The 27906-nt window shown below is 40.2% G+C and overlaps 1 protein-coding gene across 1 annotated transcript in view; it reads left to right on the top strand.

The window, feature by feature from the left end:
• The first annotated feature begins 432 nt into the window (after nucleotides 1–432).
• The window catches only part of tsc22d3 (TSC22 domain family, member 3), a 41469-nt gene continuing 13995 nt past the window's right edge, over nucleotides 433–27906 (top strand). Inside the window, exon 1 of the mRNA XM_059345609.1 lies at nucleotides 433–1216. Within this exon, the coding sequence (XP_059201592.1) occupies nucleotides 870–1216 (347 nt within the window). The 5' untranslated portion in view covers nucleotides 433–869. The remainder of the gene's footprint in view (nucleotides 1217–27906) is intronic.

The raw sequence follows: 27906 nt of genomic DNA, 5'->3' as shown, positions 1-27906 counted from the left end.
ATTGAATATATAAAAATGGATGCAGGCAAAATGGGTAAAAAAAATTCCTTGCTGGCAGCTCTGATCACAAATTAGCAAGACGGACGTGTTATCGTGTCTTTGTGTGTGTTCTTGCAGCCTCCCTCGCTAGGCCACTCCTTGTGCTGTCAGCATGGCAGGGTGGAGCTGGCGGAACTGCACATGTTTCAAGCATGCTCTGAAGCTTCACTCCCTCTCTGTCTGTTTCCCTTCCTCTTAATGCGTGATCGGCTAAGCTGAAAAAGAAAAAGAAGGAGGGCCCAGTGCATGTAACCAGCGATGCTTTTTACCAATCACAGGGGTTTCTCCACCCTCTCCGTCTCCCTCCCTCCCTCCCACTCTTCTGGCTCCCTCCCTCTGTCTCTAGGCACACCAAAAAAAAGTGCAGGGAAAAAAAAGTGATAAGCAGCAAGCAGCTTCTGGGTTTTGCTTTCAAGCGCACTCCTGCTGAATCGGCTTGAGTGAGTGTGTGTGTGTGTGTGTGTGTGTGGGGCGTTCACTCTTTCTCTTGCCACAGTAGCAACACATTGCAGCAGCGTCGGGCCCGAACAAAAGGCTAAAAGCAGCAGAGCCACAGGAGGACAAACTCAGGGATAGAAGCAGGCAGAGTGGCCCAGCGTGACTGCACTTCTCAGGGAGGAACTCAACCTGCCATTTAGCCCTCCTGGCCCCGAAGCAGAGACAGGACGCTACACTAGACCAGCTGCCTGTCTGTCTCTCTGAGCTGAGGAGAACACCTTGTTACTGTTTTGTCTTTCATTCAGACACCTCAGTCTCTGTCATCCTTTCAATTCCTGCACCTGCCCGTCTTTACCTGGGCGTCTTTCCTTTCCCTCCACCTGTCCGTCGAGATGTCGGACGATGACTGCCGCTCGCCCATCGGCTTGGACTGTTGCAGCTGCTGCCTGGACCTGGCCAACGGCGGGGACGACTCCATGGCCACCAGTCCGTCTCAGGGCCTCGGTACTACTGGGGGCCTGCCAGGAAGCCCCACCAGCCCCAGCGTCAATCACTTCCGCCAGCTCCGCAACCAGCTGATGTACCAGAACCAGAACCTGAACACGGACAAGTTGAACAACATCATGAGGCAGGACTCTCTGGAGTCGGTGGTGAGGGACCCCTGCTTCCTGCTCAACGAGGGCATCTGCAACAGCAACATTGACCAGACCATGCTGTCTATACTGCTCTTCTTCCATAGGTATGTCTGGTGTTTGCTTATCTGACAAGAGTATGTGATAAGGTTTCCACTGAATATAAAGGCTCTGTCATTCAGTCATAAAATTTGAACTTGAACTGAAAGTGATCCTTTACCTCTCTTAGCGACATGGAGTACAAAGTCCACTTTTCACTTCTGTGTCTGTATGTATCAAATCACAATATGCTTAAGAATCATGTTTTGCTAAAATGGACCAGATGGCTCACAGAGACTAATCAGGTTTCTTGGATCAGCAGTTCTTCTAAAAAGGCTGACATAAGTGTTTACAGTCATGGATTAAGTATAGGATAGGTGGAGGGTGTTCATCTTGATTATGTTCCAGAAAATATAATACCCAGAGTATTGCTTAGGACTTCACAACAAAGTGCAGAGCAACGTATTGAGATTTGAATATAGATGGTCAGTTTGAATTTCTTTGCCTGAAATAGAAAGCAATTTGAGTTTTTCTTACTTAAAAATCCAAATGTAATATGGACAGCACAGAGTGTCTAATTCCATCTACAGCATCCACATCTTCAAGACAGCATAACTGATTGGTTACATAACATGACACGGACATGTGCGATATAGTATTAACACTATAGTGTTATAGTTATAGTCTAGAGTTTAAGGATCATTGTTTATATTTATAACATATTTTACCTAGATTCATCATATTAAAAAGGGTTTTCCTTAACAACAACAACAACAACAACATTAATCTAAAAAGAATGCCTCGAAAAAACCCAAGGTTACTCCAAAGCAGTTTGCTGTCATATTGATTCAATTAAAATGATCTTTTATTGCTCGAGGTCAATTAAAAACTGGCCTGACGCCTCGTCCGTCGCTGCCAAACACTGTTTTATAAACAGTGTTTGGCAGCTCACCTCACACTGTTTGTGAGGAAGAGAATGTCCTGCTACAAAGTTGCTGCCAGTTGGATAGTTTGTTTGTTTGTTTGGCAGCTTCTGCTCAATAACCTCAGCCTTAAATTAGCAGTAACCATATTTTCCAGACCGTCGCTGAACTTCTGAACCTGAGCCAAAAGTTACTGTACAGTGTTACATGGAGGAGCTGTGATGACGTATGGTCTGTGTGGTTATCAGAGCAGTAAAATGCAGAGATCTATAGGGACGGAGCGGCACAATCCCATTATCAGCGTGAGAGTCACCTTTGAATGTCATATACTCGGAAGTTTTCGTCATTTGTGTCAGTAAAACAGAGATATGTGTTAAAGGATCATGACATATATGTCAGAAATGTATGTCCTATGATAACAATAATCTGATAAAAGAGGGGGTTTCTTTACCGTTAATGGTGGAGCAGTCTTGATATGAGAACTGACCTTCGCCCCAACATGTACCATTTTTATCTAAGGGCTGTTTTATGAAGTCACAGTGTATTCAAACTGACTTTTATAACCTACAGACTGTTGACGATGCTATTCCAAGTTTCTTTCCCTCAAACACAATTATAAAATACATAAACAAACACTTTCTTGCTCTATTAACATTTTATTGGAAACTTTTCAGGGTTGCTGAGGTTTTAGAACAAATTTTAGAGGAAAAGTTTTAAGTGAAAAAAGTCAATTAAATGCAGCACATTTACAACTTTTCAGCATACATATGTTGCCCTCTGGAATCCTTCTAAAAATAACCCTTATGTTGAGTGCCATTAATCAACCTGTCTCAGCTAAAAACTGATTATTTTTCCATATTTAGTCTGATAGAATATCTGTGAAGATGTTTGTCCTGATAAGATGTGCCTGGAATGAACACAGCAGAGGTATTTGCTATCATTGATTTGGTTATTTGCAGATGTTATCATATCAGCAATGTTCTTTGGCTCAAGAAGCATTTTCATTATCAGCACTTTATCAAATTTCTCCAGGAGCTAAGCTTCCACGGCATATCCAAATAAGTTAAATTTTAACCTGCCTTAACTTTGCTATATGCTTGGCTGTGGCAGACTGCTCTTATCACCTGTGGTGATGATTAATACTGTGTGAGTACAATGGAAGTAAAACCATTTACCGTGCACAGCAACTGATGGGGCTGATGGCAGGAATGATTAGACTTTAACTAGGTTTAACTTGATTCTGTAGCTTTTGGCTACAAATGCTTATCCGTGCCAAGGTCTCAGGCAGTTAAAAAACAGTTTTTAATACCTGATACAGCATACAGCTGGGGTTATTTCTGTCTTAATAAGTATAAAATGCTATATAGTGAATGTTCACACACTTTATTTTTTCATCTCTTACATAACAGCTTAAATTCTAATTAATTTGACAACTTTTAGGCAATATTGTTCCTGCTGTGGAGCTGCATTATTCAGTGAAGGAACACTCTGTTCTAGATTTATTTATGATAGAAGGCGTGTCATTATGATACTGAGGATGAAAACTGAGGGGTGAAGAAACTTTGGGTTGAGGACTGCAGCTCCAGCTCCAGCCAGTACTCCCTTTTTGGCAACGAGAGCCTTCGAAATCAGTGTACAAATAGTGCTTTTCAAACAAAACGTTTTTATTTCGAAACAAGTCTTTGAACATGTCCTTAGGCTTGAAGTTTTACTTGGAAATGCTCAGGTGAGTTGTTGTTCACCACATTCAGTGTTTACAGTATCAAAATGTCTGCTGGGAAGGCTTTGTTAGAAGTGTTACACAAGAGGGGCTTTTTCTGCTCTGTTATTCAGATTTAGTCATAATGACACAGCTGTATTTCTACAGCTTCATGAATTCTTTTCACTCTTCAAAGAGTTGTTCATGGTTGTACAATTTATTACAATAATCAAAGAAACCACAAATATAATATGTAACTTTTCTCCATTAAAATGTATAAACATGACTAGGGCTATGTTATAGCTATGTTATGTTGTTGAGTTGGTAACTTAGATTATCTCATGTTTCCAACAATTTTCAAACCTAAAGAAATCCGTAATTTTAATAAAGGTAGTTATCAATTGACCTTTTATGCAGTTTAAGCAACATTTTAACAATACACTCTTTAGATTTTGGTCATTTTTACTTTACATTTTAACCCGATGAAGGATTCTAGTCATTCAAATGTTTGGATCCCCAAATATCAGAAAAACAAGATGAGCAAAGGTTAGCAGTGTTTGTTTTGGAGAGGATGACTCCTCTGCAGATAATTCGGCTCCCGGTAAAAACCAACAGAATGATGAACACTGAAGGTGCTACAGACGGCAGCTGGACTTTATCAAAACTCCGTCCCCTAGCGGCGGAAAATTACATTTTGAGCTTTTAAGTAACAATTATGTTATTAGAAATGTGAAAATAAATTTGTAGTTCAGGTGCAGTATTATACTGGACTGGCATATCCTAGGAGGCAGGCCTGGAATTTCCTCATTTTAGGGGCAAGGCCACTTATCCTTTTGTGTTGTTAAATTTTTTGAGGGCACAGAGGCCAAAAGCCAGGGCACCAAGGCCATGAAATAAAACAATGATTTTAAGTCTATGTCCATAATGAATTTAATTTAAGGACTAGTAATAATGATTCTGAGGAAGATTGGAGTCAGAAACAGTCAAGCAGGTAAAGAAACATCTCCTTGTAAAGTAAAATGCATCAATCTTGTGCACTTTGAGAGCTAAATGAGAGCAAACGCCTCACATAACATTTTTCATAGTCTTGAGATACCGTATTATAAAATCTTTATTATCCTATACTGTGTAATTTTTAATTGCTGTCAGCATGCTTTCCACTAGCACATGCTAGGCATCAAGGCCACCATTTCCTCAGGGCAAGGCCAAATTGCGAGGACATTGGCCATGGCTCTCGTGGCCCTTGTGAAATTCCTGCCCTGCTAGGAGGAGAGGAAAAAACATGTTATAAGTGCTAATATTTTTTACATTTCTGGCCCAGAGGCAATGTGTTCACTTAAGCCACTGGCCAGAGTGACCGTGCATCTGTCGGTGCCAGCTCCTCCGTTTGCCTGACAAACAGAGTCTTTAACTAGAACACTTTGTTCCTGAACCCTCCCTTCTCAGGAGGAAATCACAGACAAAGATCATGTGGTTTTCACGGATAGGCTTTCCCGCAGGATTAATGCATTTCAAACGTATACCCTTCATAGTTTTGAACACAAACGCACTCATTCATTCATTCACACATGTACTCACAGTCTAATCCTGTCAGTTGAAACAAGAAAAGCTGCCTGGCTAAGCTGAGGTTTGCAGAAGTTCATGCATTTTTTAAAGTGCTCGCTTCGGGAGAGCCCGGCTTCTGATGAAAGGCTGGCTGAGGTTTATACAGTGACCTCACCCTTGGTGGTCAATCTTCATAGCGGCCATCATTTTCGTTGGCCACTTGTTAACAGAATGAAATGTTCAGTATGGCCAGAGAAAGCATGCCAGGACATCTTCTGGACTCGAATTGAATATCAGCAAGTGGCAGTGGCAGTGGCCAGCAAACTTGTTATGTAAATGATTCGAGGGGTCACGGAAATGTGCTGAGAGGAGAATTTGAACTCATAAGTCATGTTTGGTGTTTGAAGCAGAGCCAGCGAGCCCTGATTTCCACAGGATAAAACCAGAGGAAATGTGTTGATTTACTTTGAGGCTTAGAGAGCGATACACTTGGCTGGAATAAGAGCGGCTTCCCCTGCACACCTTCAACCCCAGGCCGTCAGTCACTACTTAGCAGCCACTAAACACCATCACATGCCAGGGTGAAGAGGGGTGAAGAGCCTGCAGGGATGACACAAACGTTTATCACAGGACTTCGGGTCTGTGACCAGTCAGTCAAAACACAAAAGAAAAGAACTTAAGATACAGAGCGGTTACTTTCTCTGCAGTAACCGCTAATGGGAACACATGAAAGAGCTGAAGCCTACAGACCTGTTCTCCAGGTTTATAGAAAAGATAACAAAGATATAAAATCGTGATGAAAGAAAATGTTTTAAGTAATGCAATAATGCAGACTTCCTTGTTCTTGAGAGACTTCACCAGTCGAGGAAGTTTGTTTTAAGCGTTTAAAATGACAGGAAGGTGCTAGATAAGTGTCGCCAAGAAGTCGCATGTCATGTGTCAGATTGATTTTGTTTCTTGGTTCTGATCTGTATTATTCTAACCTGTTTGGAAAAGACAGTGCTTTTCTTGGCAGACAAATAAATATCTGTCTGTCTGTGTGTCTGTAAGGCTGGATTGCAGGTAAGGTTCACTCAGTTTGTGCTTCATATCATGAATTCTACAAAAAAAAATGCAGCAAAAGGATTCTGACAGAGGAGTTATGACCTCTGACCTGGTGTGATTTTCTGCTTTGACATAACAGTTTATCCTTCTAACACTTTGTTGACTTACTGACCAAGGCCTCATTAATGTGGTTCAAAGTTCCTCACTTCCTGGCCTGAGATGATCTGAGATGATCACTGGCCTTTGGCTTCAGTCTAGTTGACTACTGAACATGACCTCGCCCTCCCTCAGTGGAGTGGAGACAGGATCCAGCTGTGTCAGAAACCCCCACTGTGCTTTCAAGCTCCACTCTGTGATCAAAATACAAACCACGGAAAAGCTTTGCTACGAGAAGACCTACGCTTAGTGATCCACTGTGAGGTTGTGGCCAGCGTCTTTTCCACGTGTAAGCCATCCAGGAATCCATGCAGATGTATATTTAACAACTGTAATGGTCTCCAAACTACTGTAGAAGCTTTATAACCCAGGAAAAATATTCCATCTCAGTCTAAATCATCATAAGTCAGTTTCATATTTCAGTTTTAGCACAATATAATAGGATAATAGAGGAATTACACTTTATCTTGGGTATGACTGTAGAATGACCTATTGAGTTCATTTACATGCACGTCACACCTGCGAAATGATCTCCTATCAGTCAAAGTAGAGCTTAATATATCTGGCAGTCCTGCCTTCTGTCTTTGCGGGCAAATCATTTGCATAGAAGACTCGTTACAAAAGCACTTTCTGAGAAGTCGCAGGGATCATAGTGTACGCATTAAATCCCTGCCTCTGGATGTGTTTGTTATGTACATATTCCTTCAGCTTTACTATTAAAATGTGAGTGTAGGTAGTGTGTAGGAGGGAAAAAGGGGAAACTGAGTTGCTGGAACAAATTTAAAATTGTGACATTGTGAGTGAAGACATCTGTCTATTTTCCCCCTGTGTATTCATGCTTGTTTTGCAGATAACATTGTGTCTGTATGGGAAAACACACAAATCATTCAGGAATGGGAAAGATGTAAGGATAAGGTAAACAAAACTCTGCTTCTGCTGTATGCTCTACTGCTATAAAATTGGCCCCACGAGGCAGACAAATGCTACATAATGAAAGACATTTCCAGAGCGTAGGGTACACTCATAACAAATGTATAGCACAATTACGGCATCATTGCCTACGAATTATCATATGTAAGATGCTACAAGATGTTAACAATAAGAGATCAGAGTGATACTACCCCCGTGTTGGAAATCTGACTGCTACAAAACAATCCCTGTGAGAGACAAGTCCTGCATAGATACAACACAATATTTTATGATGGACGCAAAAATATACAGAGTTTGAATCTATTCTTCTCACTGATGTTGTCTCTCCCAGTTTTGCCCACATAAAAGGCTTATACAAGTCAAACCCACCCTGTGCTGATGACAGAACCTGTATCCAATTACGTTATTTTGATCCAAGCTCTTTCATGCAACAAAAAACATGCAAAATTATGTGTCAGACAGAAGTTTGATGCGAGTTACATAACTTCATGGGTTGCAGGTGGCAGAGGAGACGGATGTAAACAAAAACGGGGATTTGTGGCGAGAAGGGAAGGATGTCGGGGTGGGAGAACGGATTCATGGCCAGGCAAGTCTTAGGAGCCGAGCCCTGACAAACAAAGGCCACAAAGGCGAGGTCTGAGCACTGTCAGGGGAGAGATAGGGAGGGAGAGAGTCAGAGGTAGACAAACATCCAGACAGGAGGCTGGGGCAAAGACAAAACATAGACAGGACTTGCTAAAAATAGTGTGCTGTTGACATTAGGTGGAACTCTAATATATAGGTGGACTGCAGACGTCTGGGGTTAAAGTCACAACCTTTTTCTAAAGCTAAAGGAAGTCATTCTTTAGTGGCGGCAGGAAGTAAAAACCTATAACAAGTGTTTGTTTTACAGTTGTTTTTATTAGTTTCCTCAATAATGCAGGCTTTTACCACTTCTGTGTTGAAAAGAGACACACGAGAAACTAAACTAGTAGATTTTCAAACACATGTTGGTATATATTCGGTGTGTTTGCAGCAGGAATTAGCCCTCTGCTTGATTTTATCACTGAGGGAGCAATTTAAAGAGGGATGTACAATAATGGCTTTTTAATGGACCTCTTGAGTTACTGCCTTGTTGTGCTGGGGCTGAATAGGGTGCCCTTGGTGCCGTGCCAGTAGATGCCTGGAACCACTGTTGAATGGTTTGTGTGCAAGTGAATGTGTATTTGTGCGTACTCTACTACTGGCCTGCACACTGTCTACTGTCCTTCAGGTAGTAATCAAGTTGTTGGTGAATGCACACAGTTTATTATGCATACACTTACCTCCCTTCATCATCCACTTCAGCAGACACAGATCAGTGTGTGTCAACTCGGAAATATACAAACACACCCTGTACCATAGATTGACGCAACCCCCTGTCTTTACCAACACAGCTGTGGTTCAATGTTTAGTTGCCACTAGCAACGTGATAAACATGCTAATCAGACTGCAGTTACAATATCTCTTCCTGTGCTTCCTTTCCTGTGCACTTTGTTCTGCAAAAGGTTTCTCCCCATGAAAAAAAACGTATATGTAGCTTGTATGACTCACAAAAACTGCCCCAATTGTACATTTTTCTTGTAATTCAAAAAATCCTCAAGTTTCCTACACAAGTGACATGAGGTGTTATTGATGGATAATTTAATGAAGAAATATTTCTTCTTTTTAAGTAAAATTAAATATTTCTGTGGCTTCAAAGTCTGGTGATAAAAATAAAACAAAAATAATGTACTGATCCAAAACATACTGATTCCCCGCTGAAGTTTAGGTCATAAGTCCTGCTCCTCCCATGTTAGCTGAAGGGATGTGGACCAAGCTAAAAAAAAAGAAAAATATGTTCAAGTGGGATGTTTTAGAGCCGACCAATATGGGGTTTTTGAGACAAATGCTGATATTTATTTAATAGAGGGAAAAGTCATAGATTACCGAATAGTCATTTTTTGAGAGCCCAAAGAGCTACTTTCTCAAACATAAAAGTTTATTAAATAATATTTAACATTGATATACATTATACAAACGTATCACATTGTCAGCCAATTCTATAAATGATAACTGAGAAAATAAAGAAGAAATAGGAATACAATAAATAGCTTAATAAACATCATTACTGTTCAGTTTCAGTCAATTGCTGACTATTTACAAACAATAAATATAAAGCTAACATCATTTCTAAATCATGCCAAGCAAGATTTTATGCATTATATATTGTGTAAAAAACTTTTCACACATATCAGACAGCATATACACTGATACTTATATGCCTTTAATAGGCCAATATCAGCTGATAATATCTGTCAACCAATATATCGGTCAGGCTCTATTCATTTTTCTAAATTTATTTTTATTCATTAGTTGATGCTATAAACGGCGGTGTGGCAACATGATCAACAGCTGTGGCAAGAGATTGGTGCAAGGGCGGGACCTCCACAAGCCGATAACTACTGCAAACACTCCAAAAGAAATGATTTAGCCTTTCTTTAAAAATGAAACTGTATATTTCAACATGGTCTCACAGGAATCCGTGAAATAGCCACGGATTTGTTTAATTCAAAATCTATGGAATAGCCACAGAGTCACTCAAATTTCCGTGAAACTGACAGAAATGTGATCAAAATCCATTTTTATGCCGAAACTAAGTCAAAATATTGATTTTTTTCACTAAAAATGAGAGAACTGCCCGCCATGTTTTTTGTTCTGACCACCGGGACCTTGAAAGTCACGTGACTTGGAACAAACCAATAGGAAAAAATATCCATGGAATAGCCACGGGATATGACTGTCATTAACTTGCATTGTAGCGAAATCCGTGTCAGTTTCACAGAAATTTGAGTGATTCCGTGGCTATTCCACGGATTTTGAGTTAAGCGAATCCGTGGCTATTCCACGGATTCCTGTGAGACCAGGTTCGTATATTTATACATGTATGTTATAGGAACAAATGGGCGTGAGGCTGACAGCACAGACAGGTTAGGGAAGTCTGAACATACTGAAAGGTGGATTAATGGATTGTTGGTTTTGGTCTTTTTAGTGGATTTGTAAACAATAAACAGACGTATGCAGCCTTTACTCTTTAAGGATTCTTTAGAAAGACTCAATGATGACCTTGTTAGCAAGTATCGTTTTTTAATAACAAGCCCTGTAATCTTTTAATCAAACAATCCTGTCCTCATGACAGCTGCAAGCCTCGGTAATTCATCTGTCTGAATTATTATTTCATCTGTCTGTCTGGAAGACATAAGACACTCTCCTTGGCAACACCACACACCCACACATACACAAATATGAAGACACTATATACAGTACACAGAGGTGACCCAGAGTATTATACTGTTGTTGACACGTCACCACAACAGAATCCAGCTAAGCTCTTTTGTCCTGGACGACAGAGTGGAGAGATACAGCATGTACCAGAGGTGGATTACTAATCTATAAGTAACATATCAAGTCTGCCATGTGAGTCAAACCCTCAACATCAAATTCTTTAAGAATTGATTTACCCCATCCAACTTATATGTATTTGTTGCAACTTTATAACAGAAGAATGAGTGATAAAATCATCTTGAAAAAAGTAATTAATGAAAAAGTATGATAAAGGTGCTTTGAACATCTACTTAGTTTACAGTTACTTACTGTATGAATCTGCTTTATATGTGCACTTACAATAAATATTAATAACTTAATTGTCAGTTTAAATTATCTTTAAACAAGACTAATTAAATGAAAGTGACAATAAAATAGTAATTTTCTGATTGCTTCATGCCTATTTTATGATTGTTATCATGCTGCAGTTCTAAATCATAAATATCTAACATCCAAGTGTTGAAGAAATACTGGGCTGTTTGCATTGTGGTCATGGAACAGAATTTGTCCATGATAATATTGTGGTTTCTGTTGAAAACTCTTTGTACCAAAGTCCTTGAGATTTAGCTTTGCCAGATAAAAAAAAAAAGGGGAAGAATTCCTGAAACAAGCCCATGAAAAATAAACACAATGATCTCCACCCTATGACAGCACAGCCGAGTGCACATACCTGTAAGACAGCTTTGGAAAGTGCCAATTGGGCAATATTTCAGAACAACAAAAAAAGAAGGAAGCATTCTAAAAAAAAAAAAACTGATTCCACAAATACTTCAAAAGAGGGAAGCAGTCCCACCCATCTATTAAAATCCTTTCATACTTCATGTTTGTGCAACTCTTTGTCCTTTGCCCTTTCTTTATTTGCTTCATCTTATCCCTCTATCCTTGTTTTCCTCTTTCTTCTTTCATTCTCCATCCCGTCTAGTTGGCAGCCGTTAGACTTATATAAGTCAGAGGGAAGGCGGGGGGTTGGAGTGACCATGGCTTGTGCTAGCTTCCTTATCTGTTTGGACCATGGCTATGGCGCCTATTTAGATAATAAGGCAGCCTGTCAACACTTGCCATCACACACACTCCCACACACACACATACACACAGCCCTGTACTTGAGAGTGAGTAATAGTGTCAAACAGTCAATATGGTATAATTACGCTCTTTAAATAGGCATTAGACAATAATGCAACTTGCATAACACTTGATATTAGGGGTTAGTGCACTGTGGTTTGCTCTTTTCGTCAGACTGCAGCTTGCAACTTAGTCAGGCGATGGAACCTATGTGCATTGCCTCCAGTGTAGTTCATGGAGCAATTCTAAAATGATGGAGTTTGTAGACTTGCACTCTCCATACCACCCAGGCTATTTTCATTGGGAAGGCTTGTGGGATTCCCACTCTGACTTTTTCTAACTCCGCATGAGAAGTGAGAATGTGGTAACCCACCCTGCTACCAAGGGCCAAGTTAAAGTTTGGCTGAGGTGAGGAACAGTAGAATTGAAGTGGAAACAAATGTTTTTCATGAGCACACTGTGTCTTTCTCCAGATCTGCAGGGAAGGAGAAGTTCAGCTGCCTTAAAGGGATAGTTCAGATTTTTGGAAATGGGGTTATATGAGGTACCTAACTATAGTCAGTGTGTTAGCTAAAGGCGAAACCAGCTCCAAAGCTAAGCAGTGTACAGCTGTAGAAAGGGGCAATAGCAAAATGTATTTCAGACAAAGTGTACACTATATTTAGAATACTTTCACCTCTTAACCTTACCTTCAGACAGCCTTGCTTAAATGTAGGCGGGGGAAATCAAAGCTGCTCTCTCAGACTCCATCCAAAAAGATAATTTTTCCTCGCATAACACAGGAGTTGCTGGATAACTACCATCCACCAGTTAGTTTGTTTGTGTTATTGTGTAATTTTGTTCAATGCAAACTAACCCTTTAAAACATCAAAGTCTCACAATAACACAAACTAACTAACCCACCGAGATAGCGACAGACCAGCAACTCCTGTGTTCGGTGGCTTTGATGAGAACATTGAATGGCTTAGTTCTCCCAGTGTAAACTTAAACGCATCTGTCTGATGTCAAGTAAAGCAGTGAAAATATTCAAAATACAGAGCACACTTGAACTGATTTTTATTTTAAAGTGGGGCTATATTTAAGATGCCTAAATGTGTTTTGCTGCTGCCGTTATCCTTGTCCTGCTTCTCCAAACTGACGTTCGAAACCACAATCTACTGCAGGTGATACACTGACTGTGGATACGGGCCTTATACAACCCCACTCCAAAAAAATTGAACTATTTCTTTAATATGAAAAAACCCGACTTACTTTTTTTTTATGTATCCCAAGCAAAAGAGTTAAAAACAACAACAAATTCCACTGTTTTGCAGCATCCCTTAAAAGGACTGGTATACCCAGGCTTCATTTCACATTCGTTCTGATGCTTATTCCATCTGTTTCTCTCTAGATGGCTCTTTCATAATCCCAAGTGCTGTTGTCCCCCTCTGAGTCACTTTTTTTCTCACCACAATAGTCTGCTACACAATGCAGACAGACAGTGCTTTTGTGGAGCGGGCCTGAGCCAGGCCTATCATTAGCCTATCTTATTCTCCCTGGGCACTATTCACACGCAGGTTGGGTACGTGATGTACCCTGGGCGCACACACACACACACACACATAATGACAAAGGGAAGAGAAAAACACTGTAAATTAGGATTCACATCAGAACTCATCTTTTCTCAGCTCAGAGCACACACAAATGTGTCCAGCCTTATCAAATATCCATGAGTTTTATACAGTCTATGGTTCATGCACACACACACACACACACACACAGCTACACACACAGTTACACAAACACTCTTGCGATGTCTTTTCCCCTGCAGGGCACGGAGCTCGTATTAGACATACTTTAGAAACGGTGTTGCCACAGCCCATTACTGAGAAGTGCTCCTCGAGTCTCTGGGAAAGAAAACAATTACTTCTCTGAACCCCTACAGGTCATGAAGACATGCTTTCCACAACACAGGAACGGTTTCAGCTCTAAATCACAATTGCATGTTCTATTTTTGAAGTTACTGGACATCTGCAGTCTGGCAACATGCTCAGTTTTTCTCTTCTGACTGTACGTCTGTGTTTTCCAGTAAACAATTTTTAGCTCTCGGGGTGGGTGTGTAATTTGAAAGTTTCCCAAACATGATTTTCATGTTATCCAACGGGCAAAATGGTAATTAGTTTGATATTAAGAATAATAAATTAACACGGGCAGCATATGTCAAACTCAGTTAAGCAACATTATTTTGGTTTTGGTTGGTTAAATAATTACATAATGTGGGTGTTTGAAAGTTAATGTGTAATTGGATTTATACTTGAGTCTCTGACATCTGCTTCTCATCACACAATCATATCATTAATTTAATCTGCGGTGCCTGAATGGAGTTTTAACATTTAGTTCAATTAAAGCTCTCTGAAGTGTTTACCTCATTCTGAAAGACGTGTCACCTCAGCACCCCCACCCTCTCCTGTGTCTGGGAACTTTACTGTCATCCATAATTGCATCATTAAATTGGGCTTTTACACAACATTGAGGGGATAAGAAAAAATAAACAAGTGAGAGGTTTCACACAGCTGTGCAGCTTGGAAACTGAGTGGAGAATCTTAGGCAACCTGCTCACGCCTTAGTGCAATGAGTTTGTTTCATCAGATGAATCCAAGTATGCAATAAAGTTCCTTGCTAAATCAAGAAAACATTTTTTTCCTGTGGGCAGAGGCAGAGCTTGGCACAAATTGAATGTAATATAACTGCCACTGTGAGTTAGAGTTTACAGTATAACATGGTCTCAAAAAGGCCGAATGACTGGCAAATCCCCATGAACCATAATCAAACTCTGACTTGAGTGTAATGAATATGGTTTCCTGTTTGTTTCTGCTGCGTCCAAATTTCCAAACTCTCATTGGCTTTGAGTGTTCCTGCACAACTGGAAAGAGGCTCTGAGAGAAAAAAAGGGAAGAAACTGGAACCTGGAACTGAAAAGACCAAAACAAACTAACAGAGAAAAAAAAGGAAAACAAATGTGATGCAGTGGAAACCTCAAAATGTTCAAATTTTCTTCTCTGATGACAATGCAGTTATCGTGGTGAGTCACAGACCATGAAAAAAATAAAGCTGTTTATATCAGCAGTTTATTGCACACAACTGTGGCTCTTGAAATCAAGTCATCCCCTCAACTTTAGCAGAAGAAAGGAAGAGGCTTGCTGGACTGAGGACCGGTTTGGTCCCAGTGGCAGACTGAGAAAGCGGAGCTGTTCTGCCAAGCTCTTTTTCTCTCTGTGGATGCCTTTCTGGCATACAAGAGTCTGTGAGAGAGAGAAAGGAAAAAAATAAACACATGTGCCAAGTTTCAGTGATTTTTTTCCTTTCTCTGGCTCTTTCCCAACAGGGAGAGAGACAGAGAGAGGGACTAACAGACTCAAATGAGCGAAAATAACAAGATGCATCCTGTCCAAGCGCTCGCTTCTGTTCTCCGTGTCACTGTGTTTAAAAGAGGCAGTCGTACCATGCAGCAGCCCGGGCCGGCCGTATCTGATGGGGCATTATGCCTCAATCCCCCTGCTATCTTATTGTGCCATCAGGAGGGGTAATTAGCAGCAGTGACATTAAACGACCCCTTTCTGCATTCCTTCCAGTATGGTGTCATGGAGAGGAATGAGTCATAGATCATCATTATGTTTGCATGCTGCGGTGTTTACAGAGTCTGGGGTTTAGGCTAAACAACGACCCTCACAAAGTGTAGATGCTTCTGCAGTAATGTAATCGATGCTGGGCTTAGGAACCGGCGAGGCCCATGCCAAGAAAGTGTGGGACTCTGAGGAATGTTGACAAATCCTGAAACTCTCTTTCCCTCCCTTTCTTCATGTATTACTCCCAACTGTCTCCCTCTCTTGTGCATACACTCACACACAGATTCCATCAAGGCTGCCATCCACGTCTCAGGCACAAGTCTTGCAAAGGCCTGCAATGCTCACAAAGGCCTATTTATTACTGGCCTGCATGCAAGGTGTCCTATAAGGAGAAGCCAGAGAGAGAAAAGAGGGGAATTTATGTAACACTCCAGGTCACAACCTCTCAGTACATTTGAGCCGATGGTGTGGAAGTTAGCCGGGTCAGGAGTTGTTATTGCGTCACTAGAGGCTTCTTTTGCGGTAGAAGAAAGGGAAGGAAGACTGACAGTTGACCAATCTTCACCTGAAAAAGTTACACCTCGGTGCTAAAGTCATCCGAAACAGGTCAAGAGATTAGAATTTCAAGCCGCAGATTAAATGGATTCCAAAGAAGGAAAAAAGACACGGATGGGTAATATTTGGTGCCATCTTCAAAAAAGGTATCTTGTAAAACCCACCTGCCTGGGTTGAGCAGCAGTAGGCTTTAGGTTAGATAAAAAGAATTAAGCAAAGGCTGATAACTGTGGACAAATACTGGAACAAATACATGCAGTATAAAAGTTTAATAAGGCAAACAAAATAAGAATATAAAACCAGAAACTGCAAAAACTACACAAAAGGCAATTACACAAACAATAATAACAGTAAAAGATAACATCTAGTTTCTGAAAATGTGCTTGTTTAGCATATGGGAGTTAGAACAAACAAAAACTTAAAAAACTATTCATATATTAATATTTTTCCATACTGCTAAAGTAGTATCTCACTTCTGCAGGAATTCCACAGTAAAATCACATTAATCTGTGAGATGGATGACTCTCTTTGCTCTTTCCGTCTCCTACACATTTCCATATATATTCCATATTTCCATATGTCAGTTCTGCACACTGGCTCAGCCCGATGCTAATGTCTTAACTGATGCATCACCCCCGGGCTTGTTTAGCATAATTTAAGTGTTGCTTTGCGATAGGCTTCTCTCATATGCCAGGTCATGGTGCGTGGGAGAAAAACAGTGCACATATACATAATAATGCTGTTATGCAACTTTGCCCTTCCCTTTGAATGTTGTTGTAGGGATCATTGAGTAAGAATGTAAAGCTAAAACAACTTTTGTAGCTTGTTTAGCATTTAGCGTCTTTTGGGTTCATTATATCTGATAAAATTTGTTGAATTTCATGCAAGAACGGCACATCAATCAAAGGACAGCTAATTTACAACAAATATGGCTGGTTTTAGGGCTTAGTTTTCAATTTAAACTTTCCCCCATATTTAAAACAAACAGCAACTAAGACAATATTTTTACAGTATGTTCCACATGATGTATGGATCAGAAGGCCCATGCTATCTCTCACGTACATGCCTGGAGGTAAATCCAGTTAACATATGGGTGATGTGGGTCGTCTTCAGGTTGGGCGGTCAATGGGTAAATGTTCTAACACTCCACCCATGAATGATCTGTCGGCCTACTGTGAGCACTGAGTCCTGTTCTCACCAGAGGTTACATAACAAACAGACAGACACAACAGTGTGGAAATGTTGGCAAAACACCGGCAATCCTTCCACGCTTTTTCCAGGATTTTTTTTTTAAGCAAAACTTTGAATCGGAATGAATGTGCTGTTATCTGATCCTTTTGGTGGTTTGACTGAGCGGTGTATTTCTAGGGCTCTATTTGTTCGTGAGCCCACTTCCTAGACCTCCAGAGGGAAAGGATGCTATTGTAGCTTATATCAGTGGGAAATTCAGAGAAACACCCTGATAAAAAAACAAAGTCCCTCGCTGTTATTCTATGACAGCCAGCAAGGGCTGGATATAAAAGGCTAAAAAGTGAAAGACAAGCAGGATACTTCCTTCTATTGATATTCAAATAGGCTTCCTTGAAGGAGATATCAGATTCAGACAAGGCAGTACTTGTCGCCGTGAGTGCAATGATATCTAGGCCATAGCACTGAAAACAGCATTGCTAAGCGCCTCTCCCGGGGCCTGTCTTTTTAGGTAAGTCTGTCATTTGCCCTCTCATGTTGGCAACTGAACTGGCTTTTGCATTTTATTGAAACAAATGGAAAAAAATGCAATAGCTCAACTTGGAAGGCACAGCGAGAATTTTGTGTAGTATCCATTGGGAATCCACATTTTTAGATGGTGTGAAAAGAGCAACTTCATAATGCAGATATCTTTAAAAAAAAAAAACACTTTATAACTGCCAGGATTGTAATTATTTTTTCTATAAGGTGTTTTGTGAATGTGAAACCAAACTCATCAGTACTAAAACAGGAGAAAAGTTTCTTTAATCTTTAAACCAAAGCACGAGCATCTTTAAATGAAGTTAAATCATGTTTGTTCTGTGGAAACTCTTTGAGTTTCCACGTTGTCCAAGGTCATAATGATAACAATTCATCGTAAAAACTAACCTGCAGTGATAGTCTAAACAGGGTGTTTCACCTGCTGTGACTCACAAACACAGTGAGACACGCCGTGGGACAGATTAAAGACTTAGATTAGATCATCTCCACCCCATGATAAGAGGCTAACAAGTTTTGCAGATGTCTGCACTGTTACTTCTGCACAACATCCTTCTGAACAAGCTCCTCTTATAAACACAGGTGGGGTTTGATGGCATGCCTAACTAATACTTATCTTTTCTGCAGTTATGATATAACACTTAATGATAGCCTCCTTGCTATGGTGTATTGTTGCTTTCAAATAAAATGTTGTACCTTTAAAATGGGTGTTTAAATGTGTAAACAAAAGTGTTTTTCAGCACATCATTTGCAGCAGCATTTTTGCACAGGACACAGGTTTTAATGACGGTAGTACAGGCAGGAAACCATGGCAGGACATAACAAGGGCGCTAACCAAGACTGACCAGAAAACCAGGTTTTAAATACAAAGCAAATAACGAGGAGATGAAGGGCAGGTGGAGAATCTCAGGTGGGGGGAATGAGGTGATGAGACAGGCAGGGAGCTGATTGACGGGGAGCAGGTAAGGACTAATGAAGCCGAATATGGAGCAGGTGTGTAGATAAGCAAGGTGGGGGGGGCAGCACAGGAACACAGTGGGGAAAACAGTCCAACTAAAACAGGAAACACTAAACATAACGGAGAAAACAAAAGCCTCATGATTATTGAGACATAAAAACTGATTTATGGAAACAAAGGCAAGTAAGAAATACAGAATAAAGTTATTTCTGAGTATTATCATTATCATTTAGACTCCTTGTCACATTAAGAATTTCTCTTTCATAAACACACCAGCATGCCCCCCCTTCATATCTCAAGGTAACCATGTTATTTGACAGTTTACCTAAAGAACTGGGAGTACAGCCAATGCCTCCTATCAGAGGAAACACTGCCTAACAACAGCTGTAAAAGCCCTCTCCCTCCCCTCCCTCTTTCTCCTCCTCTCCTTTTCTCTTCCTCATTTTTGCATTTTCCTGTTTTGGTGTTTGGTAGCTCCCTGTTCGGTCTTTGATACAAAGCGAGGGGGCTGTCCTCGGGCTGCTGAGTGCAGACACACAGTATCTGGTGAACCGAGGGAAGGCGATACCGTACGAGTCTTGTTGTACTAATTCACGTGTCTGGCTGTTAGATTTTGTTTTTCATTCCCTCCCTCCCAGACAGCTCTGATTGAAGAGTTGAGACACAATGGAATAAAAAAAACAAGAAACATGATCTGAAATAATATATTCACACTATCAGACAGTGTCTTCTAAGCCAAATGAGAATACTTCCTTCGTTTAGTGTGTTTTCAGGTTAACCCTCCGAACCCCAAGTAGTTTCAGGGCGTTTTTTTGCTCTTTTTACATTTTACTCACTGTGGCCTTGTATTTCACTACAATACACCTCTATGGAATCAGCACAATCATAGCTAGAAGTGGGAACAACTCAAAAATATGTTTTGTCCAGTAAAACACATGTATAATGCCATACATCTTTTAAAAAAAACAGTTTAATTATTATTATTCTATTATTTTTTAAATTGGAATATGATGCATTTATATATGAAACACTTTTCCAAGTGCCCACAAGTGTCGCGAATATTGTAAAAAAGAATTGGGCCTCCACATGCTTTACTTACTTAACTATTTGCAGAAAATATGCATTTCTAACAGCACTTTCATGATTGCCATGGGCTTGCCAAGAAGTGTTTAATCACCCTGGACTAAGGTTATTAATGTGATGAATATTACATATCATATGTGCTCAGACATTCCTATGTATATGGGCTATGTCACACAAAATGTGATGTTGTGCCATTACTTTAAAGCAGTCTAAATGTGAAAAAACACCTACAAGTAGTTGCATGTTGTGTGTGTGTGTGTGCGTGTGTGGAACCTGGTCTCACAGGAATCCATGAAATAGCCACGGATTCGCTTAACTCAAAATCCGTGCAATTGCCACGGAATCACTCAAATTTCCGTGAAACTGACACGGATTTCGCTACAATGCAAGTTAATGACAGTCATATCCCGTGGCTATTGGTTTGTTCCAAGTCACGTGACTTTCAAGGTTCCAGCGGTCAGAACAAAAAACATGGCGGACAGTTCTCTCATTTTTAGTGAAAAAAATCAATATTTTGACTTAGTTTCTGCATAAAAAAGGATTTTGATCACATTTCCAGCGAGAAATATATGTTTTATTTTCTAAATATTCACTCAGTGAATGTACATAATCACTTTGTATGTTGGAATAGCCACAGGATATGACTGTCATTAACTTGCATTGTAGCGAAATCCGTGTCAGTTTCATGGAAATTTGAGTGATTCCAAGGCTATTCCACGGATTTTGAGTTAAGAAAATCCGTGGCTATTTCATGGATTCCTGTGAGACCATGTTGGTGTGTGTGTGCGTGTGTGTTTGTGAGACTACTATTTTGTACTTTGCTCTCTCCTCACTGAATCACCTCCAACTAGAGGATGTTCTGTTTCTGAATGCTTTATTTTTTTAATAACATAGATGGGCATGACCGGGCAGTATCACCGTGTGCTCACTCTTTATGCGGGAACACAAACACAGACATGGTACACTTGCAGAGCAAACACAACAATCTAAATTCATTGGACACGAAACTGATGTTGTTTCCCCATCGTGACCTCTTCAACCCTGCATCCATAAGCAGTTGCAGTCTGGCACTCACTTGCCCTCTGTCAGACGAAGATGCATGGTGCAACCGTAACACCTGCGCCAAATAGGTTGGCATGTACCAGACAACAACGAGGAATATGATCAGACAGGATAATTACCTCCAGTCGGGGTTAGGCTGTCCTGAAGCATACCAGTCAGATAGGATTTACTGATCAGAGACAACAACTGTTAGAGGAGGAGGCGTGTGGTGCAGACTGAGAAGAAGAAAGTGAGAGGGAGTGAGAAATGACACAGAGAGCAAGACAAATGACTGTGCACAAGGTGGCAGGCAAGATACAAAAGTGACACGGCCAAATAAGCCAGAAAGATATTTGCCACTAAAATAAAAAACTCAAGAGGCACATTCTGTTCCTATTACCATTATGATTTGTTGAGGGGTGTCTGTGTTGTAAAGGTTGGCATCTACCTCTCCGGCGCCACACCGTGCTGCTTCCTCTGCGGTCGGGCGGTAATTACAGTCTCACCAAGAAAGCACACCACAGTCATTAAACTGGTGTGAAGAAGACAATCAGTCACATATAGCAGGCTGGAAAGGAAGAGAATGACCTGCTGTTTTTGTGTATGGACACAGACATGTGCATGCGTGTGTGTGTGTGTAGGTCAGGAGTTATCCAGTGGGTGTGTGAACCCCTGAAACACCCGATTTAGTTTCAGTTCTGCAAATCCTGAAATAGTTCCTCAAAATAGCTTATATAGCTTAACTGACATTTGTTTCATTTACGATTCACGGGTTAAGTTACTGTAAGAGGACCAGATAGGATTTTTTAAATCAAGTTTTTATTTTTTTATTTTTATGAGAATCTATTAAGATGACATGTAATTAAGATTACTATGAAAAGGCCACAATGGAATTCCCAGAACTGTGGCAATATAAATTTAATTGGCTTTATACTATGAATGTATTGTTGCAACACATTTATAGACTGAGTGATAGTTTGATTGCAGACAGGATTATATTAAATTCTACCGAACTGTCTCTAACAAACACACTGACACACCTGCATTTGTGTGCAATAATTCCTACAGCCAAGCCTGGCACAACTCCCTCAATTCATCATGAGCTGCAGCGTGCTCTTGTGTTATTGTAGGGTTGAAGCCAAAGACAACCCTGGATCCTGCTCCGGAGTGCAGTGCCTGAGTGCTTGACCTTGCTGACCTTTCGCAGTCGCTTCCTCTTTGTCTTCTCTGGATACTTTTAATTGCTTTCAAGGGAACATTTTTTAACAATTTGTACGTGCATGCATGGTTTCTTCCTCACCTTGCCGTGCCACCAAAAAGCAAACCTGTGGGAACCTTACCCCTCATTGAACTCTGCGATTTGGGTATGAAGATACCTTAAGACAGCTAACGTGGGCATATCTGTTCATCGTCAAAACAATAAAGAGCTCTTACGCACTTCTTTGTGACAATCAGCCAGATCTGATTAGAGATTTTACGTCATTCCAAAATTGCGTAGACATCAGCTGTTGCAACTGTTGTTCTGATTGACACCAGAGAATGACATTTTCAGAATTTAACGCACCTTTTTTCTTCCATTTGAGCTAATACCAGTGTTAATCCTTAAATCTCCGAGAACGTTTCTTTCTAAAGTGTATTTAATCCAGCGTAAAAAGACCTCAGTCCTACAAAAGGTGTCAAGCTGGTAAAGAATCTCTCTGTTTGAGTGTGTTAAGAATGTGAGCGGCCGCCTGCCAAATGCTGTAAATCTACACGTCCAGACAGAGACAAAAACACAGTGTCCTACTTGTGCGTGCTTGCTTGTATGCATTTGTATGTGTGCTTTATCTGCACATGTCTATGACCTTTAATTTTGTTTATATATCAAATGCATGTCCATTTCAATCTGTGTCTACGTGTCTTGGTGCACATTTGTGCTTTTTGCATGCATGCATGATGTAAATCTGTCGCCTTTGTATTGCCATGCTTCAGTGCACACCTTTACTTGCATGGTAGTGCGATTGTGTACCTGTGTGGTGCGTGCGTGCAAAACAGATACTGGAGTGTTCGGTGGTTTTATAATTGAACTTTGGACCTCTTGGGTACACGCAGGAGAGACGCCAATTTAGCTCACATTGTTTATACAATGACTGGGATGGCAGATCGTGTTTACTCGCTCTTCTGTGCAGCTTCGAGACCAGGAAAATGACATCTACAAAAGACAGTTTGTCTTGTGAGCTCCAAGTTCAAGAGTCACTTCAAGTGGAAGTATTTCCTGTTTGTGTCTAAGAAGAGAACTTGAACCTTAACTTGTCCTCAAATTTAAAGATAATGTTTGATTTGTGGAATTTAAACGTGTCACTATGTGCAGGCTTTCAGCTTTTTGGCAGTGGGCAATCCCTTGCAGGTATGTGTTTATATAAAGCAACAAATACAATTTCCCTGTGAGACAACCTCACAACAACTACTCAAAACCACTTTGCTTTTGCAAATTGCAAAGTAGTGACACCATTAGTGTGATTATTCAGCAGTTACAGCGCAACAAACATACAGTTCAAACATTTGCATCTATTACAAAGCAGCGTGCTCAGTGAGTTGTTGCTGAGAAGTGTCTTCAAGGAGAATCCCATTAGAAGAACACAAGCTCTGCTCATTTCATTTGTCGCAATAAGCCTCAAGTAGCCTTAAAACCACACTGATGGAAGGGGCATCTCCCAACTAAATGAATGCAATTTGTTGTGGTACTGTAGTGTTTAGTTTATTTAGTTATTTTGTTGTCTGTGTGTATGTGAGTCCCCTTTGTCTGACTTTCTGACTTCCACAATGTCACCAAATGCCCTGAAGTCAACTTCCTATCTGTTCCCCTCTCCTCAACTCTGCTGCACGTCTACAAATGGAGCATGACCAAGAAAAGAAGGAGAAAAAAACAACTTCAATTGGCCAATCAGTGAAGCTTATTAGATGTGCGTCTTTGTGTGAGGGCCAGGCTTTTTGGCTTTTTGAAGGCAGGATAGGCTGGGGTTCCTGTAAACTCCCAAACAACCTCTCAGCTCAGCACCGTGCTGGATATCACTGTGTTCCCAGTTTATTTGGATCACGTAGCCGCTTTTGATGCTGATCCTTCCCCTGACTGAGTAATATCCTGAATTAGTGCTCGTGTGTTAAATCCTGCTGAAATTGTATCAGTGAAATGCAAAAGCAAAACAGTTGGAATTTGAGATGTGGAACATTTTTATTCCCTTGAGAAAGTAGAGAGAACCTGACTCATACTACTAATACCCTCCTGTTATGTTCATTTCTCAGGAACAGCAATAATGTTCGTGGGTCAGCTTGATCCAGGGCATGTTTAATTATCCAGAGTAATGATTAAGTCCATTACTAACCATCTCAGTCAATGTTTAGTGCAGTGGTGTTCTTTACCACTCAGAGATCACGCTTCAATGGGGATAATTCTTCTTTTTCATAAAAAAAATCACATTAAAACTTTTTTTTTAATGTACATTGGAAAGATGATTTTTTTTAATTTAATTTAATTTTACATTTAACATTTTTTCTTAGATTACAAAATTACAAATAACAAAAAAGTCATACCACCTGCATTCTCGCACTTTACAGATGTGCATTTTCATTTAATATGTTAATTACACTTTTTAAACCAAGCAGAAGAAGTTTCATCCCGAAAAAATACTTTTAACTACATATACATTTTTTTTCTTCTGATTTTTTAACTTTGAAATGGGTCAATTTGACCCCCAACATAACAGCAGGTTTAACCAATATTAGCTTCCTGTTTTTGGTGCTACAGCTACATTTGCCAAATCGATTAAAATATACGTATATATGTAGGACATTCCATATAACTTTGACGTAATGAAGCAATCAATTATAACAAGGACACAGTACCACTGACATGATAAACTCTGCACAGTCCAGAGGAGACAAGTGAATGATTCTTAGTTAATCAGTAGCCATGTAGGCATCCCCACAGTAGAATCTGACTTACGTAAACTGTCTGTGCTGTGACATATATACTGTTACATACCACTGATACGGAGACCCATACTGTGTTGTGTAACTGCATATCATCAATTACAGATGTTTTTTCAGCTATGCATAAAACTGCAGATCGAGGGCAGATGTGCGGATAAAACGTAATCTGAGTGATGGACAGCCATGCAGTGTTACACATTTATAAAAATAAATTATAGATACATACACGGTTGTCCACACTAATAAAGCATGTCAGATAGGCATGATTTAATTATTTTACTGAACACTATAAATTAAAAAAGATTTATCATGACACTTTTATGACTTTTAGACATCATTCATAAACCCACAAGTGAGTGTGTACATACATACATAATAACATTAATAATTGTTTTTGTTTTTTTTAAACTACAAGGTTGCCCATGAAGTGGGAATAAAATGTTTTTTTACCTCTTTCCATGAAACGATTGTGATAGTGTGATTTATTCTTGACAGATGAAGTTTATACCTCTTCCAAAATTATTGTGTCTGAAAACAAAATTATTCCAAATTCATGGGCAACCATGTATAATCATTTTGACATCAGTTAACATACACACTCTGTGATATTATGTAATGTGATGCGATGCTATTACATTATCCAAGCATTTAATACTTTAAATACTTAAACCGATTAAGACTTTATCAGGGGTCTAACAAAACAGATAAAGCATCCTCAAGGCTGCAATTACTTTTTCTTCTTAAAGTGCATTGTAATTAACACTAATAAGTCCCCATTAACTTTCCAGAATTTACCAGTGAGAACGGTGATGTAATAAGTCTGTTTATAGCCTAAACATATGAGTTTTACAGTCTCCATGCGGGTGGCCAACATCTGGATATACATTTTAGTCTCTCTCCTAAAGGAGATGTGGCTGCCTTATAAATGCAATTTCTCATTAACGTTTCTTGAAGCTTCTATTAAACCCCACACATATTTACCTACCGACCTTTTAAGACTGGAGTAGAATGGGGCCCACACATCTGGCCCTGTCCTCGTCTGTTTCTGCCTGTCCTCTGACTGTAGGGGATCCTCACCACGCACACAGGCTGAGGAAACATTGCGTACACCGTGTGCTCTCAGGCTTCAGCCCTTCTCTCTCTTTGCATGCAAGCCACACTGTACCACTGCACAGACCTATTGCCCCTGTGGTTTTTCAGACCTCAAAGTTGAATGGTTTTAATTTGTGATGCTATTTAGAAAGGAGAATTATACGAGGTGCTGAATATACATGAGTTCCCAGTTGCACTTCTTCACAGCTGCACTTTGAGTTATATCAGGTTTCCCTTTGAGAGAAAGTAAAAGTGGCCTGTGAGTGGGTTTAATACAACAGTGTAGCTCAGTGAAATTTATGTGCATATTTACATATGAACACAGCATAGCTTGATGTCGGACTGCACAGATGCTATGCCTGTAGCAATCAATCCAGCTTTTCAATAGCGTTGCCCCAAGTTAAAGCATAAATAGAGAGAAGAACCCTGGAGTGAACGCTAAGATCAAGAGAAAGAACATTCAGTACAGAGGAGAAGTGGTCCACTCCACATGCTTTTTCTGTTCCGTTAAGTGTCCTGTATGTGTGCCTATAGATGGTGTACAGGCAATTTATTCAACATATCAAACTAATGTTACCCTTTGAAAGTATTGTTTCTTTTGTAGGGAGTTAAACCGGCAGCAACCCTGGGGGCCTGAGAAGTGAAGCCTATGTAAAAGTGCACTTGAACATTTTTTTAAAGGCCAACAGGGGGTTGGGGGATCCACTGGTGGAAGGAGAGTCAGATATTGGATGAAAGTCAATCAGAAAAATGGCCCTACTTCTCATTCCATTTATTGCATCAGTAAACATTTGAACTAATGAGTTTAAGTCTACCTCAAAAGAACATTTTGTAAATTATAGTCCCATTTAAACTAAAATACACAATATAGCAGGATATGCTTGAAGGCGGGGCTACCTCATGATTGACAGGTTGCTGCCATGGTGCATTCAGAGTCTTAGAACTTTCACTCTTTAACAGTTTTCAGAAGGGGGTTATACCTGCCCCTTGCTTACAGCTAGCTAGCTAGCACTAGCGATAGCCTCTAAATCCTTGCAGCTCCCGTTCCCTGTATGTGCATTTTCCCCCTTCTCTCTTTCTATAGAGAAGAGAACCAATAGTCTTAACAGAAGACCGAAAGGTAGATTGGCGCACACAATTAAAACAGCCTCAAAAAATCAAATCAGGAAATACTACACACACACACACACACACACACACACACACACAAACACCTCATACATTAACTTACTCATGCTCATATAACATTACATGTTCATGAGAGCTGATCTTTCAACATATAAGCCTCAACACTGGTGCGGATTTATGACTCCTAAAAAAGACCGAGGTCAGATATCAAACTCTTTCCAGCAGACCCCAGCGCACATGAAGTTAACTTCACGATAACCTGCAATGCTACAGCTTGCAAAGGAGTTGCAGTACAGTGCATATACAGTATAAGCAGTAGATCGATTGTTATTCAACCATCATAGTTTAAGATTTACAGCTTTCTTGCTTGAGTCAGAGCATGCTGTGTGCAAATCGGAAAGCTGATTGAATCATGATCTGAGTCATTCCTGTGGTCTTGTTGAGGGAGAATAATATCATTTGTTTGGCTTGTGGAGATCAGTGTAGGGCAGGCTGATGATACCTCCTCAGGCTAAAATGAGTAACTTGTTAGAAACGCAGCCATGTTCACTGCCGTCTCTGACTTGGAGGTCATAAACATAAGTAGCTTTATGGGGATTTTGCAAGGGACTCTATTAGGAGTGACATATTTAAAGTAATTTAAATTGATTCTTTTTGTCGGTGACAACATTTCATCAGCATGATTCATCAGTGTAAAGCTTTGGGTGCCATGGGTGCATCATGAGACAATGGGCCCCTGGGCAAAGACATGCAGCATTCCTACATAGGAGCAAGAGAGACGGACTTTATAGTTGTTTAGCCTGTTTTTGTTGTTGTTTTGTGTATTTTTGTGGTCGTTACACTTCTCTTCGTGGTTTTGTGT

Source organism: Centropristis striata, chromosome 12 (genome assembly GCF_030273125.1).
Source record: "Centropristis striata isolate RG_2023a ecotype Rhode Island chromosome 12, C.striata_1.0, whole genome shotgun sequence".
Lineage (NCBI taxonomy): Eukaryota > Metazoa > Chordata > Actinopteri > Perciformes > Serranidae > Centropristis > Centropristis striata.
Note: the sequence above shows the minus strand (reverse complement) of the source record. Positions and strands in the feature narration are given on the sequence as shown.